The 17,275-nt window shown below is 51.3% G+C and overlaps 3 protein-coding genes across 3 annotated transcripts; 1 reads left to right on the forward strand and 2 right to left on the reverse strand.

Annotated features, from left to right (window-relative positions):
- The first annotated feature begins 3,553 nt into the window (after positions 1 to 3,553).
- Positions 3,554 to 4,093, forward strand: M431DRAFT_506316 (hypothetical protein). Its single transcript, XM_024918789.1, has one exon. It carries the CDS (start codon positions 3,806 to 3,808, stop codon positions 4,073 to 4,075), a length of 270 nt encoding a protein of 89 aa, XP_024776235.1. The 5' UTR covers positions 3,554 to 3,805; the 3' UTR covers positions 4,076 to 4,093.
- Positions 4,094 to 7,367: 3,274 nt separating this feature from the next.
- Positions 7,368 to 8,664, reverse strand: M431DRAFT_381453 (hypothetical protein). The gene has a single exon (XM_024914706.1). It carries the CDS (start codon positions 8,473 to 8,475, stop codon positions 7,795 to 7,797), a length of 681 nt encoding a protein of 226 aa, XP_024776236.1. The 5' UTR covers positions 8,476 to 8,664; the 3' UTR covers positions 7,368 to 7,794.
- A 4,053-nt stretch (positions 8,665 to 12,717) lies between these two features.
- Positions 12,718 to 13,179, reverse strand: M431DRAFT_480231 (hypothetical protein; the record flags this gene model as incomplete). The annotated part of the gene is made up of 1 exon (XM_024915846.1): positions 12,718 to 13,179. The coding sequence occupies one exon, from the start codon at positions 13,177 to 13,179 to the stop codon at positions 12,718 to 12,720; it is 462 nt and encodes a 153-aa protein (XP_024776237.1).
- Between the last annotated feature and the right edge of the window lie 4,096 nt (positions 13,180 to 17,275).

Raw genomic sequence — 17,275 nt, forward strand, 5'->3', positions numbered from 1 at the left:
GTAATCGAGATTCTGAATGGACTTCGGGGTAGAGAAAACAAGATATTTGTGGTTAAACAGGGATGAAGCTTCGTATAGCTCTATCTTATGCCCGCCAACAACTTCCATCTGGCGGAGATGAGATATGTGGAACGACCCGCCAGTTCTATGGCAGTACCTGCGAGCCATTGGATTGCCATGAAACCTCATTTCCACGGTTTCGCCTTCACATCATCAACACTTATCTTGTTACAGATCCAACAGAGGCCTACAAAGCCTTCTGTTGGATTATGCACTCTAGAGAAGTTGTAAATGAAGAACTGGATGGCCACAAGGTTCCGGCTTGATGATATAGCAAAAATTTAAAATTTAATTCGCTTTGTAAAGAAAAAAAAAGGGGGGGAGAAAAGGAGAGCAATTGGCTGTGAGTCTTGACGGGGAGACAACACAGGTTTTCTTGCAACTTGTACAAGGCTTTTAGATCCAGATACTGGAAACCATTTCATACCAGCCCTTTAGAGGATGGAAATTATTGTACACCAACGCGTTTAGCGAGTGTGAAGGGATCTAAGTAGGGGAGTACTGGAGTATGGAGACAGGTGAATAGAGCAGTTTGCCGGAATCTTCAAACAAATTGAGAGAGAATACAGGCACTCAAGGCTCTCCAGGCAGCTTTCTTCAACGTGACAGAGTTTTTGGATATAGGTATATTGCTGTTAAAATGGCGTCTTAATTACTTTGTGCAATCTATTCACCATCTTACACCTCTGGGCTAAGCTACGAGAGAGTTGGGATGTTATATCTAGATGTGATGCTTTACAGTCTCAATGGGAAAGATATTGCCATCGATCAGAAGGAAATTATAGCACATTGCTTCGCCCATTGACTCGATCAAGAGTATTCTTGTCCAGAGAATGAGTATATAACATGTCGGTAACCATTAAACATCTCAATAGACCACGAAATGTCACAAGAAGCTTCGTTTTGGGAATCGTATTTTATCTAGCGACATGACGCCGACAATACTCAATTGGAACCCTCCCAGTCCAGCTTTCCAAATAATCCGCCGCTCTATACTATGTGTTCAGATCTGCCGGTCTCATAAGTAGAGTCAAAATGAAGTGTAAATTGCTATGTAGCCAAGGGGGAAATGCGATATCAGCTTTTCAACTAAGGAAATAGCCAATATCATAGACATACAAGTGAATGATATGATGAACTCGCATTTTCTATCGATATACTACGTTATTTATTAAATGATCCCAGGATATTGGGTAAATAATGCCCTCTAAATACATATACATGATATGGTACCCGTAAAATGACATGAGTATATATCTAATATCTGTTTTCTTCGGGTCCAAACTCCCCATTACTTCCTTTTTATCCACGATCCAGATTATAAAGCCTCTCTGTTGACAAGTGCAGTTGCTACACTTGATTACGGTTTGATGACATCGCCATTGCAGTAGATAAGCCGAGTATCATTACAAACACATTCAGGAAGATTTTTCGATGGAAGTCTCACACCTGGAAAGTAAATGGCAAAAGGGCACCACAGCTATAGCTACCTTTTCAACAGACTATGATCAGCAGTAGCTTAGTCGTAGACACCAACCAGATAGACAGACAGACATACAAAGAATCTCGTGCCCTGCCAACCACAGCAACCTGATCACCTGCGTTTAAACAGACAGAGTACAAGTCTGTAGACAAAACAGCCACCGGCCGTACTGACACTAGACGGCAAAGACGGCACCAAATATCAATGGCTCTCTATTCACCCCCAATTCCGATATCAGCCACCTGTCCTCCCCTCACGCTCCTCGCCACATCTCCAAGAGTTTTCCTAATTTAGGCCAGCCTATCTCTCATCAACGCACATGAATAGGGGCCGCTCCTACATCATACATGGAGTGGCCAAGACACACAGTATAGCACGACTCCTCATTGATATGTGACAGCAGCAGCTGAATGGGTGGCTCATTTCACCACAATTTCATGCAATCTGTTCAATTTACTTACCCCGCGTAGGATCATACTTGTATCGTAGAATACCACACACCTTACACCAAAGTACAAGTAAGCCGTATCTCACCTCGGTATGTATTGTGTGTGCATACATGTACAACTGATGTATGTATGCAGGTGTGTACGATTAGGCGCACAAAGGCATGCACGAGCAGAAGCGATTGCGTGCCAGTATGCATCACCTCCTCATCGCGTACTCGCGCAGGATTCGCTCACTTCCACCTGGGGCTACATGACAGGTCATCCACAGATGACACTCTCTACGAATTGAACCGAGTGCCCGCACGTCACAAAAACAGGCCATTTACAAAGTCGAGAGGCGTCAAGCATGCCCCATACTTGCTTCTCACGCGATACAGAACTCCCTGCTCTGTGCTCAATGACTTGTCTCGTCTCATCAAAGGTCCAGACGCGCCTTGCATACACAGTTGCACATTTTTACATGTACACAAACAATAGCCGCCGCCAAGGGAAGCAACATGGATGAAACTCGTAAACACGCCATCCCACCCTCTAGAGCAGACGAAAAAAGCCACCGTCGAGGGAGCAACAGAGCTGTCCAGTAGCTCTCTCCGGGATACAACTTGGCGTGCTTCCGAGACACGAAAAAGATTGAAAATAGCACAAAAGGAGAGGCCGGGCGCGTATCTGCAGGAATGGCCAACGGCCACCAGGGTTACACTACATTACATTACAGTACTCACACATATGTAGGTACTTTCAAAATGGTGTGCTTTCTGGTTGCGCGCAATGCTCGTGCTAGCAACAGCAAGGCTGAGCCGAGCTCCCTATTAGAGCCTCGGTGAGAATTAGCCCAAGCCATCATTTCAAGGCTTCTTTGTTTTGTGGCGTCAAAGCCCATGCAACAAGTAGTAAGCCAAGAATGGCGTTCGTGTTAGCTGCCACTGAGAACAATGGAAGAGGGAATGGAAATTGTCATGTAACCCTTGGTTTGAGACAAAGGACGGGCGTCGACGCTGACGGCGGAAATGTCAAGCTCGTTTCCAGAAACAGGGCGCCGCCGCCACAGAAGGCCCAGGCAAACAAGGTGAGGAAAAAATAGAACGGCTAAGGGGATAAGCGGGAGGGGAGAAAAAAACAGAAAGCAGAAAAGGCTGAAATCAGGTTACCCGATGGAGTGGTACCAGACGGGAAACCTGGACGTGTCCTGTTCTCTTGGGAACATTGAAACTGGGGGGGAGAAACCGAGGCCCGGCTTGTGCGCGCCCATCAAGGTGAGGGCGTGTGTGCATGCCGTCTGTAATTTTTTTTTTTTTTTTTTTTTTTTTTTTTTTTTGTCAAGTTTGCCTGGACTGTACTTTTGCTTGTGCGAGTCCATGCACAGGCGGGATGCATGCGGAAAAGAAAGAGATGACGGGGTGTGAGTCGGCCAACAGGCACTTTGTTGCATCAAATGACACGGGCCACGATGATGTTGGAGTCGATACATGACATGTAAGTATCATGCCGTGCCGTGTAAACAAGAATGTAAGATGAACCGCCTCATAAGAGCCAGAAGATTCGAGAGACGGCCCAGAAGCACAAAAAAGCACGGACACAAAAGGCACAAAAAACAAGAATAAGAACAAGAAAAAAAGAGGCAGCTCATAGTTAGGGCAAGAAAAAGGGCGGGATGGAGGGTACCGTGACAGGCGCTGGATGCCGGTCCAGAATAGCCTCATCGGCAAGCACCGTGTGATTGGATCCGTGGTCCCGTCCAACCAGCTGGGACACGCGTTCATTCGCCCAAGGGACGGACAGGAAGCCCGCAGGCCCTTGCGAACACGGGACAGAGATGGGGCCCGTGGTTGATGATGATGAGATGATGATATCGCCCGAGAGAAGACGAAGGGAGGAAGCAGATGGACGGCAAGGGGGGAAAAGAGGGTGTGAGCAGAGGCAGAGGCACAGCAAGAAGCACAGATCACTTACATCGGAGCAAGCCACGCTCGGGGCCAGAGCAAGCAAGAAGAATCCAATCACACGGCCAAACCGTCTCGTTCACGACAAGCCCATTCTCCCTCACGCCCCTCCTCTTTGTAAGGTACTCGTAAGTGTTGAATGACACCATGTTACCGGAACCACACAAAGAGGGCCTATGGAGGAGGAGCAGAGCAGAGTAGAGTAGCATTTTACTCACATTTCACCACTTACTCCAACGAAACAATTACTCCAACGGCCCGATGTGATCAAATGGCAAACGCGGCAGCGTAAGTTCTGACCACCACTTAGCTAATGTAACTACCTGCCTGCATCTACTTCTCCAAAAGAGAAACCAATAGGTGATGATCAGCCGGGCGGGCGCTGGATCCGCGGCCTTGCTTGCTGCTGTTGGAAACAAATCTCATCACCCGTCTAAATTTTTTTCTCTCAACGTTCTTGGCATAAGATTCCATCATTTAGCATGGAAAACCCGCCAGCCTGGACTAACGGAGAGAAAAAAAAATGAACTGTTATACGATGACATGAAACCAGTAGCTTGGTTCCTTCGCTCGCAAAGTACGTCCGGAACGGGCATGGAGCGGCGAAAATGGGCCATCAGCCTCAAACCTGCTCGTTTTGCTGGGCTTTTTTTTTTGAGGCTCCGTAATTCCAGTCTCTTTGTTATGTGTTTTGTGTCCGGAACAAGAATTGGCAGCCGCCATAGAAGAACACACAAAAAAAAAGTGATAGAATACAGACGCTAATGACAGACAAGAACGCCCACGTTTCTTGCTCTCTTTTACACGCCCCCTGTTCTTTGTTCTAAGCTAGTAGACTAGAATATGGCTTGTAGCGCGTAGTTGCGCAAAGAAGTGCTAGCAAAGCGGGAGAAATCATTGCCCGGACGAGCTTGAGATGCTGCAGTAGTCGGTAATAGTTCAGTTCAGTAGCAAAGTAGCAGTGCTAAGACGATGCTTATTTAGACGAATTTCATCACGTCCATGCTACATCAAAACGTACCTAAAGAGAGATAGCGACTCACTCGCCATAGCTCATACCACTACGCAATCTAACCTCGGCCTCGGCCATGATAGATAATTGAAACGGCCATCATGTCATGGTACGATAATTCACGATAACCAACAGCCGTCAACCGGACATAAACGTGCGGCTCCAAATCCCACAATCTTGCACCCCGTCCGTCCGTCTGAGCCAATCGCAGCCTATCCAACCATCACAAGCCTCCATAAACTCCATAGATACGGGTGTACATGTCAACTCCGCCAAGCACACAAACAACATCACCACACCCTGAAAAAAAATTAAAGAAAAAAAAGACAGCTGCCGCGCAAAAATGTCACTTTGCTAGTGCCGGCGCAAAACATCGTCACACGTGTCCCAAGACTTTTCCCAAGAGAACACCCTCCTTCCCCCGATGTGCGTCGGCATATCGAACAGCACCGTCCAGATAGGGCAACGAATCTCCTTTGCCCTTGGCTTCAGCCCATCTTTGTGCCCCATGTATATACTGCGTGGCCTAAGCCTTGGCTAGTAGGATATTTTGCTGAGACTTGGCCTTTCCATCCTTCGCGCCTCAGGGGTGCTATCAAGAAGGAAGCAGCCAAAACAGGATGGGGGGGGAGTGTGTCGTCGTCTCCGAAAAGAGAACGGTCCCCAAACAAGCCTCCTCGGGATTCAGCTTTCTCTTCTTTCGATTCCGTTTCTCAGAGCCTCGGCCTTGGCATCTAGTTCAGCTGTGTTCGAAAAGAAAAAGTATATCGTTCACTAGAATGGCAGCACGGGAGTGGTTTGGAGATAAAAGATGACCCAGCCCATCTTCGCATGGACCAATGAGTGCTCGACATCTACTCAGCCAAGTCAGCCAGGATAGATAGTCGACGAGCCACTTTCGATACTTTGAAAGTTTAGGCAGATCATCTCGCCGGCAGTGACTGACACTTTTTGGGGGGCTCCCTCACCAACCCCCATGCTGCTACTCCTCCCCCCAACGCCCATCGACAAGGCCATATGGTTTGCTGCATCGTAAAAAAGAAGGAAAAGAGGCGTGCCCTGTAGCGCGGGAGCCTTGAACTTAGTCGGCAGCCTAACGAGGATCCTTCTCACGATAGGATCAGTATGAAGTCCTAGCGGTCCTAGCAGCCTTGCAGCCTTGCACCGTAGTAGCAGATTTACAATAGATACAGCCCCAAGCAGAAGCTCAACACCCAAGTCCTGCAAGATGTCTACCTCTTGACAGGGGGAGTATCTCAGGTCGCTTCAGTTTGGCTGCGGCTGGCCTGCCGGCCACCCATGTTGAAAGTCCTCGACTGGGCAAGAAACCCTTGCCATTTCTCTATTTTGCTTCTCTGTTTGTCGTCGTCTTGAAGAGCCTTGTCAGACACGTCCACGCCATCCATGCAGCTTCAGGAAACGGCCAGCACTCCACCAGATACCGTCCAGTACGGCAATGTGGGAGAAATGCTTGCCATGTCGGGCTGCCCTGTCCACCCCTGGTAGCCTAGCCGTGCTGGCACCTTGGCGACTTACAAGGCAAGGCACGGAGCATCACTCCGTATCCGGCGTCGAGTGCGAAAGGGGCCAATCTGTGAGCTTCGCCTGGAGTTGTCGTTGCTGCGCGCTGATTGGCCAGGATACGCCAATCTGAAGGCCCTTGGGATGAAGACCCTTGTTCAGGCCCTCGACATTTCGTAGATCGATGTATTCTCCGGGGGCCATGGCCAAAGAGGTTCAAGTACGAAAAGCACGGACTGACGGCAGACGGGGCATCAATTACCTCTACGGGCTGCGCTGCTTCTTCGACTTTCGTGCTTACACCAGCGACGCCAAATCCATATGGGGGTTCTGCGAGATAACAGCGAGTCAAACACCGAAATTTGGCAAGTGGTATTATTTAGCCGTTCAAGAGCAGCATCGGGGTTTGGACTAGCAGTAAACCACACAGCTTGAGTGTATTTACACAATCCTCCTTCCCCCCATACTTCATACATGGGGGGGCCGGTCGGCTCGCTTCGCCGTCTCGTAGCACGATTCTTGCTCTTGGCATGTCAGGCAAGCCTTTGTGCGACGTGACAGGTTTTGCAACACGATATGATAGCGCTAGCAGAGATGCAAGAAATGGGCTCGATTAATCTTAAACTTCCAACGCAAAGAAAATAAAAGGCAGGCAAAGAGGAAAAAGCCACCTTTCTGCTCGGCCAGCCAATGACGGCACTTGTCGACAAACGCCTGCTCGCGAGAGGGGAGGCAATTTCATGCAACCACACAGAAAGCAATTTATTAGATTTGGAGGAGGGTTGGAGTGGTGAAAATGGGGTGGGCAACTAATACTGCGACCTACCTGTGCTGCTACCCTCCACGAGCATGGCTGTTTGCAACGATATGCAGGTCGTAACCGAGGACTATTAGACGCGGCCTTCTGCGAGTTCAATATAACGGCAACATATCGAGTTGGCTGCTAACCTGGACTTACACACAGAGGGTGAGAACCAGACGATTTATCATCCGGTGGGTCGGTTGGCATTGCGGGAGGCACGGCACGAAGCCCGTTAGCAGTAGACCCTGAGTCCACCTTTTGCCCTCTCCATACAGTACTGATTCAAAGCAGCAAAGAGAGTAGAGTCCTTGGTCAAACGCGTCCAAGAACCTGCTGTGCCGCGACGGCAAATTGTGGCGCTGGCAACAACTGACTTCTCACGGCCCCTTCGTCGTCCTCCCCAAATGGGCATCCCGTCCTTCATCAGGGATGCCTCTGACGCAGTGGCTAGCCCGACCGACACCTTGACAAAAGCGTTTCGACGTGCTGAAGCGCAAGTCAATGACGCTAGACAAGTCTCTTCCTCTTCATCCCAAGGGCATCTCCTTCATGTCTGTAGTTCCCATTCGTTCGGTCGGGCATTGACCCGGGCTATCGGCGTCCACTAGTCTCAATGTTGTCTTAACCATGTGTCTGTCTGCTGGCAAGAAAAAGTATGCCCAAACCACCGCAAGGGGAACTGCCCAAGCGGTAAAAGCATTATGGGGACTCTGATCCAGCAAACCGGTGAGCAGAATACGGGGTGCAGCAGCGGCATCCACAGTAAGAAGAACATGCTGCTTACATTCCCAGTAGCCGCAGCGAACTATTGCTTCCAGCCGGGGCTGATGGAAGATGGGAATAGCGAAAAAGAACATGCTCACAGAATCCGCATCCCACGAGGAGCAGCGCCACGCACACCCCTCTAAGGCACGGAGATGTGCACAATTGTGAAGAAGGCCGTGAGAGAGACGGAGGGTGGTTCCAGATGCTGCAGCACAGCCAATAACTCTTTGCTCCTCACGGCGAAGGCGAGAACCGCAAGAAGGCTGGCGCCAGAGGAATGCGGGGAAATATTGTGATCTATCACAATCCCAGCATGTGGTTTGAACGAACCCCCGAAGTCCTAGACAAAATGCGTCAGAGGAGACGCAGAAGGAGGGAAAAAAAGCTGAGCCAAACATGAGGGAGACCCCGACCCGAGTTCTAGGCTTTTGGATCCAGGCCATGGCCGGCGACCGTCTAACACCTGTCTTGTCTCTGATCCTGATCAAACCCAAGGGAGGGAAACGGCTTAGACCAGCTCATCTTGTATACGAGAAGCAGCCAAGCGCCGCCGTTGCCTTGGCAGAACAAGCAGTCGCGCTATTCGGGGCACAAGCAGAAGAAGCGCTCTCTTGGGCGAGAGGCGAGACATGGGAGAGGGAGGACGACTCCCCAATATTGGACAGGCCCTGTCCCCTCTCTCCGTCTCTCTCCCTCCTTGTCGGGTTCGTGCCCTCTCTCTCCCTTGCATCTCGACTGCCGGAGGACAGGCATGGAGACGACGGAGCAGTGTACGAATCTGCACTCTTTGTGCGCCGTTGTGCTAGTACAAACCCGTCCGAAAAAGCTGTCACATATCATCAACCCCAAGACCACACTTCTCGCTCTGAGAATATCCACCAGAGCAGTCCCGGCCCGCCCGCTGCGCCGTCGCAACTCGGCCATGATGCCATGGGCGGGTTCACCTTCTGCACGTGGCTTCGCTCCTGTTCAAAGGGAGGTGCTGCAGCTCTCATGCAGAGAGAATGGATAACTCGGTTTCTTCTGGTTCGCGCAAGGGGGAGGACCTTTCCCCTTCCGGGCGTCCCGCAAACCTGACAGGTCCAGTGCGTCTATCAATCACGATGCAACATCCTATCCCTTCTCCCCACTCTCCTCTTCTTCTTTTTCTATCGGTAAAGAGAAAAACCGGGACCCCCCAGTGACAAAAAGCGGCTCTCGTGGGTATCGCTGGCTCTCTGGTACGCAAGCTCGTCTGGATCCAGCGAAACTGCTGTCGTCCCAGCTAATACGAGTAGGGGGGAAAGCCAGAGAGCGCGCAAAGATCAACCACATGGCAATCTCGCCTTTGTGTGTGCGGCTAGCCAATGAGGCCCCGTCGACCAAGGAGGTCACTGGAAGCGGTCATGCAAGGCACGCAAACCATCATTGTCCAACGAGAAACAGTAAACCCCCCCAAAATTTGGGACTTGGACCAACGAGCTCTCGTAGACGCCCTCCCACTCGTCCATCCAGTCTTTGATGCCCATAGTTAGTGGCAGTTTTGAACGAGACGTGATTCCATTGCATGACGATGCTTGATTCAAATTGATAAGCTAGCATCCACAGCACTGCGACCTGAGTTATTATTTTGCCCGAGCAAGTCGTTCCATCGTGAAAACGGTGCCGGCAATAAGCAAGACCTTGTTTCGGACTCTTTCCCATTCCAGTTTTCTTGCTAGCGGTAGGCGTTTAACGTGGATCATCTGTAGCTATTGAAGGGAAATGATATAATTAGTACTCGTACGAGCGCTCCGTACTACCAAGTACCTGACTCTCCGTAGGCCTTGCTCTTTGCTGTGAGCCGAGAATAGCAGCAATCTCAGACCCTCATCTTTTGTGAATCAGAGGGTCCGGCAAAAGCGCATAGCTGTAAGCACCAGCGATCCGTTGCGCGCGCTGGCGCCCGGCACCCGAAATTTGAAATTTGAAGCATAGCAAAGAATAGCACGGCTACTAGCGGAGGCGCTGCCGTGTTCATGACGGCACTAAGATGGGCCTTTGATACGTGCTCCGTTTCCATGGTCGATCGTCGCGCAGCCTGGACGATGAAGGTGAACATGGTTCAGTGCCGAAAATCGCCCTGGCATCGAAAAGAAAAAAACCACCCCCTCTCTCTAGGCTATTATACAATCGATGTCGTCACTTCCAAGACATCGGCCTCAGCTGTACCGCAGCCCGAGCTTTCGCAAGTGCAAATAGCTCCCAAAGGCTACGCTGTTTATGAGCAGACTATTACTCAGTAGCTTGGACTGCCAGTGAACGCTCTCATGATTGAACCCGAGATTTCCCTTGCGGAGAAGATAGGATAGAACCTCGTTTGCCAAAAACGTGCGACAGGCAAAGCGAATCGGATGATTCTCGCCAACCTGTTGCAAGCATTGCTCCATACTTTTTCTTTGACGTGCAATTCCCGCGACGGACGGTACTCGTAGATTTGACTCAGGGGTCCCATCGTTTGCCCTCAAAGGTGAGCCCACCAGTCCAAGCGCAGACGAGCGTTCAAAACGGAAACGCGGTGGATCCTTTCATATCTGGTGGATCTGCTGGTCCAGCAAAGGGGGTGTGTGAAGTTTGTGTTGAGTCTTTCGCAGGCCATCCAGGTGGGAGGAAACTAGAGCCCGTCGCAGTTAGTCTCGAGCCCTTACTCAAAAGAGCTCAAGCGGGAAGAAAGCAAAAAGAGAGAGAGACTTGACGAGGGTGTCGGGAGGGCTGGCAGGGCTTGGTCGTCGATCTCATTTGGTCCTAGTTCGGGGGTCCTGACTCGGAATAGCTGCATGAAACAAAGAGGCGAGAGGGCGCCTTCTTTGGGGGGAATGGCATCCAATCTTTTAGGCGCCTCAAAGACGCCAATAGGACACCCTCAAACAACTGAAAGGGAATGGCGGAGGCAATGAGCCCCAAGCTTCATTTGACATATGTTGGGGGAAACGGTGGCGGTGGTGCCAGCAGCAGCGAAATGGCTGATGATAGTGGCAAAAGCCATGCAGCCTCATATTACTGTAGTGTACAGAGCAGAGGCGCCTCTGAAAGTGCAAAGTAGTATTGATCATGCGAGGACCATCAGCGCGCCGCAACAGCCAGCCAATGGATCATTTGATCGGGAGATTTGGTTCTGATGGTGGGGGGACCAATAGCAAGACTCGTCCTGCACACATTTGGCCTTGTACATTTGCCAAGGTATGGGTTCGTTTACAAGCTGGCCAGTGCAGCTCTGATTTGGTTTGCTTTTTGCTCGAGTCATTCCAGGCCAATGCAAGGCACCGTCTAGTGCTTGTGCTCATCTCCATGCGTGGGAGTCATAGGGAAAGCAAACCACGATTCAACCAGATTAGCTGTTACGGCGTAGTCTCCGCAAATTACTCCATAATAGCTCATACATACGACACCATTCCCCCAACTGCTAGCCCAGTCAGTCATAGATAGCAGGAGGGGAGCTATTATAGGACGACTTTGTCTTGTGTGCTTGCTCGTTCGTATCTCGTACCGTATTGCGCAAACCATGGCTGAACTTGACGATCACCCGCCCATCTTGGGCTAAGAAACGGCGCCGTCCACATTCTCACTAGAGATGTGCTCAAGATAGCCTCAAGAGCCATGGCCCGTCGCGCCATGCCAGTCGCGGTCTTAGTCGTGTCCCAGCCCGGCAAGGCGTAGCAACACTCCCTCCTCCACTTCTCAGAAGAGCTGAACTCTGAGCGGAGCCTAGTTTCCATAACGGTTCGACCCAGATCCGAATAAGGGAGATTCGAAGTCGCTATTTGGGCCACCCACGTGCCCTTTCTTCTTTTTCTCCCGATGCCCTGGTCTTCTTGTTGAATCGCCCAGCTTGGGTGAGACGATGGGGCGTCTTTCACCACAGTCCAAAGGGGGGCACGAGCTCAACCTGAGTCAAGCATCGACCATGTTAGCGGTAGCAAGTTTGCTGAAGCGCGGCGGGAGTGGCGACCAAGGCGTCTTAGCCAATGCTTGGTATTGATACGCGCACGAAGTTGCTTTGTCCCGTCCTTGTATCCCCCTTTCCAGTCTTCTCATGTTTCTACCACTGGAATAGATTAAGTTTAGGCTTGAGCACGGGATATGATGGGCTTGACGCCGCGGCCCCCCTAGCGCACGCCTTGTGCATATCTCATCCCATCTTCATCTGGCAGACATTGCGAATACAGCTGCTTATTCGCCACGGCTATCGCTGATTGCTGATTACTCGTACCCAGCGCAATGGTGAGCAGGAAAAAAAAGTTTCCGCCCGTCAGTGACCCAAACCCGGGAGCTTCAGTCGGCCACTACGGCAAGGCGCATTGGCCGTGACCACAGCGCTGGGATACCGACGGAGTGGGAAAGACGAAATAGAGAAGCAGAAACATGCCATCGCCCGTGCCCAGGATGACGTGCTTTCCGGTGGATAAGCAAATAAGGTACATCCAACGCTGGCACCACTTTTCTCTGCCGGTGTGTGGTGATACACGGCGAGTAGCAGGTAGGCTCCGTAATGGCTGGTATGGAGAAAAGGGCTGTTAGTGCTATAACTGATCGTTTTTTGTTCCCTTTCTTTGCTCACGGCAGTGGGTGAATCTGACATGACAGGCCAAGCTTGATCAACCAGGGCTGAAACGGATTTGGCGCCCGTTTTTCTCGACTGCCCCTGGCAATTAGGGCTGTGGTTTGGACTAGGCGCGCTGGGTAGTATTTGAAATTCCTTTGATTGCAAGAGTCAGAGCGAGCCGTGAGCCGATTGCAAGTTGGTAATCGTCGTCAAAGTGTCTGGTAGCAAAGCACCCCGTAGTTGGAGTGAAGATTCGACATTGGATGTTTTGCACTTTTTGAAAAAAGACCTCGCCATCCTGCTCGTAATCTGATCTGATCAACGCGTTTAAGCACATGGCACGTGGGCAGTTGCTCTGCTGCTTTTCTGCGCAATGGCTCTCCGCATCATCCGATCTCATCTTCCAGTATGGGGTACCGGCGATGCCAGGCTGTGCACATCGTTGGGCCATGCCAATGTCCGTGGACCCCGTAATGCCTCCTGTCGATGAATAATAATAGGCCCTGCTCATATTACTGTACGTATCCTGCTCAAGGCCCTCACTCCCGCCAATGTCTGTTGCGCCCGCCAGTTGGGGAACACACATCCGAGTCGGCACGTTCCAGAGGCCGAGCCCGGTTGGTAGCGTGCGGTTTGACGCACACGACACCAACAGGGACGACTGAACGACCCATGCGATGCCGTATCGGCCTTGCTAGTGGGATGCTGTCATGTAAGACCCCAAACTGCGTCTGGACTAGTCGTGATGTGAGGCGGTTTGGAGGGCTGTTGTCTGCACTGCTTGCAGGCGGCTTGTGAAATTTGGGGAAATGCATCATGGATGCCTCGGAATGCCCTCCATTATATCCCTAGTTGCCTAGGGCCTGGGATCCTTCAATTGGAAAGGCGTGCCCAGAGGGCTTTGAGCTCAGCTCAAGACCATGTTTTCCTTCCCAGTGTGGTGTTACACAGATGCCTTGTTTTCATTTCCTGCTTGGATTGGCCAATCCACTCAACCGTCTATTACGAAATACAGGGTAACTCAGCAGAGGAAGTATAGCGGCGAGGCTGCATCACCAGTCCTTTTCGTTGCGCAACAACGCTTGGAGAAAAGTCCCTTCATTGGCGATATCTTTCCTATTCCGGGGTCAAGCGCCTGCCTACTGCAGGTGATGATGCGTAGTTTGCTTCAAGGAACTGTGTGTGCAGTATATTTCGACGAGGGGTCCAAAAGTGATATCATCTGCAGCGTGCATTACATGTTGCAGTGTATGTCGATTATCGCGGGGTTGGAATGGATGGACGTCTCCAAGTTTACTGTAGACATTCCCCTGCAATGGCCGCCTCTGCTCTCCTCATTTCTGACAACGGTGGTGCTCGCTTCTGCACGGTCGCTGAAAGAACCCTTTATTTGGATCAATTCCTTCGACAGGGCGAAATACAGATATTACTGTAGGGCGCACGCATTTTACGCGCCAGGGATACCCTCTTACCGCTTATATCGTTTTCACTCCCACTCTCTTCACTGTATAAGTATTTTGGTCTTCAATGTCCATGGCAGCCTGATGAAACCTCGCCGGGTGATGATGTTGGTGGCTGCCTCGCAACACGAAGCTATCGTGAGTTCCAAGGCAACGACGTCAACCGATGTCCTTTAACGTAATACCCTGCCGATCGCTGTGCTCGTATACTTCAGGGTTGCCGCCACGAATGAAGCAGGTTGGCTGCTAGGCTCAAAGCGAGCCCGTGCATGACGACGACCGCCTCGCCTTCAGAGCAGCACTTGCACTGCAGTCCTGCAACTCGAAATAAACCTGGTTCTAGGCCAGCTTTCGCGCGGCCCCCCGGAATGCGCCTGCGTCGCTGCAAGTTCTCTGCATCCTCGATGGGACCCCCCCATCAATCCTTCGAGCCAATGCCAAGAGGCTACTCCGTGTTTCCCCAAGAAATAAAAATCCCCTAATTGCAAAGACGTATCGCGGCCAAGTCCCCCCCCGTAGGGATCTATCTCTCCACAGCCGGGGAACCTGCCATTGCATGCCCAAATGAAACGCACGCATTCGCTTGAGGGGTACCTTACTTGTATGTACGTCGAGCAAGCGAGGGTTGGCCGCTGGCTGCGGCCTTTGATCCACTACCACGTAAATTAATTTCAAAGGGGTTAATTCGGTTGTCAGATACAGTGGCACTGAGCAGAGCGAAGAACCTTGTCTGATACGGACGGTCAAAGAACAGCGCGATGCTGGTGGTGCCACTACGGAGTACTACTCAAAATGCTGATACTGGCATGGACCCTGGTGATCCGGAGATCCCCCAGACAAATCTCGTTGACATGACTGTAAATGGCCTGGCTGGATGTTTAGCAGTACATATCTATGGCGAACAGGTTTGATTCAATAATGCACGGCAAGATGAGGTAGCAGTCCATGGTCCCCACTGCAACCAGCCGCACCACCGCAGGCTTTGCCATGAGTGGGCTTGGTAGAGTAGCAGTGCATACTACAGTAGGTATGCTACTTTGTAAGGAGCGCAAACTTGGACTAGTCGTAGTTGGAGCTGCACAAGTGTGTCTTGGCCAAAAGGCAGGTTTCCTGGCCATGGCCGGATAGTCAGTCGTCCTGTCAGGTGATGGAGGAGGGAGGCAAGGAAGAAAGAAAGGGATGGGACCCTCAAAACGACATCACCCCAAATCCCCAACCAAGCCAAGCCTGTACTCGTAATGGAGAGGCAAAGGATGACGGGCCACCAGCACGGAATCTGCCTGGATGGACGACTTGGTGGTGGTGATGGTAGGCGTGGTGTTGGCTGCTAGTGGCTAATGACGGTCCCTGTCGAACTGGCTGCCGTCGCCATGCACCAATCCGGTGCGACGTCCAAGCCTCCAGAAGCAGGTGAAATCGCAAAGGGCATAGTCGAGCTTCTAGCGGCCTCCACACCATCCCTTGATAGCAGCACATGGCCATACAGTCGTAGTGTGGACGACGAGCTTGTGTGTATGTGGTCTAAGCGATGCTCAACTCGAACCAACTGCATCACGGCTGGGAGACTTTGGCGTCGTCTCGCTAGCGGATGGTCGACTCGCCCTATCGAGGCAGATCTGAGAGGGTGATCACCGTCCTTCCGCCTCGTCATGGCCAATGGGCGTCATGATCCAGGTGCGCCTCCCGCAGATGTGCAAGTCGGCACGGTTGGCGTTGGATGGGTATCGCACCAGTTCTGCAACAACAAGGGGGACAAGGTTGATCGTGTCGCTATTCCCAAGTCCTACTCTGCCGCTGCCGTGGCCACACTGGAGATGAGGGTTTTTTCTCGTCACTCTTTTTCTCTTATCCTTCCCTCCGGCTGTTGCAACGATACGAAAAGAATAAGAAAAAAAAACTCTTCTCCAGAGGGTGCCATCTAGGCATCCGCGTGAGCCGTTAAAACGGCCATGTCCGAGGAATGAAGGGCAACGGCAGCTGGTTCCATAGCACGGCGCACCATGGCTAGTGAATACCACCTCCAGCTCAGCCGTTTGGTCGCTGGTAATATCCGAGAGCACCACCCCCAGACGATGCCTGTTTAAGCGCTGTGGTAATACAGAGATGCCGTGCGACGATCTGAGAGCTGGTATCTGCAGGATTATGCTGTGGCTGTTTTGGACTTCATTTCGGTGGATGATGCTGGCGCCGTGCTATTTTGCACCATCTTTGGCACCATGCCGCAAACTGTCGCCCATGCAGCTTGTTGCAGCTCGCAAAGGACATGGAGCAAGCGCCAATGGATTTGGAGCTGCCAGCGAAACACCATGATGGCCATGCTAAGGAGACACTATCATTTCTCGGCTGGCGTCCTAGACTAACTGTTCCGCAGCGCATGGGGGTCATGACATGGGCGAATACGGCACTGCGCAGTAGTGTTCGTAGTCGTAGTCGTAGTATAGATTAACATCACATCAGGCATTGTCTTAGTGTATTGTAGGATACCGCGTGCAATCACCCGGATGGTGTCAGCTATTGCATCTTTGCGAGCCAAGAGAAGCGCGGGACGAGTCCACATGACGGCAGTTTGGTGCTCCCAGGGGAGAGGCAATACGACTCGAGGTGGAGCGGCATTTTGATCAACTACCGGTACTGCCTCTAGGGGAATGTCTGCGTGCGTAGTTGCGTATCATGGCTATCAAAGAGCATCATTTCTGGAGGAGCTTGTCAACGGCAAAGGGGGGATGATCATGGACAAGAACGCGGGCTGCTAGCCAAAGACAGACTAGCCTGACACTAGTCCCGTCACGGCATTCCCCACTTGCCTCACTCCAAAACTTGAGCGTTTTCCTGCCTAAGGCACCAATCTCAAGGATCTTGCAGTCCTCATTTCCCTTTCGCTCCAGGGCATCCGTAGAACATTCCAGGGGTCGAGAGAAGATCGCTTGGGCAGTTCTCCATGCTCCATAGCGGACAACGGGCTGGGCTGATATCACAGGTGGGAAAGGGGAATTGGATTGGGTAGAAAGAAAAAAAGGGAGGGGGTCTCGGAAGATGGTCCGCAGGAAGGGCTCTGGAAGCATTGGCTGGGTGTTTGCCATGTGTCCCAAGCCAATTGATGAAGAAAATCTGCAACTGGATCTTTGACTTTCCACGGGCTTCCTTGAATTGGCCAATCCGTGAATAGGTATCAAGAAAAATGAAAATAAAAATAAAAAACAGAAAATTCAACATGCATATGCC

The sequence above is a fragment of the Trichoderma harzianum genome, assembly GCF_003025095.1.
Source record: "Trichoderma harzianum CBS 226.95 unplaced genomic scaffold M431scaffold_4, whole genome shotgun sequence".
Lineage (NCBI taxonomy): Eukaryota > Fungi > Ascomycota > Sordariomycetes > Hypocreales > Hypocreaceae > Trichoderma > Trichoderma harzianum.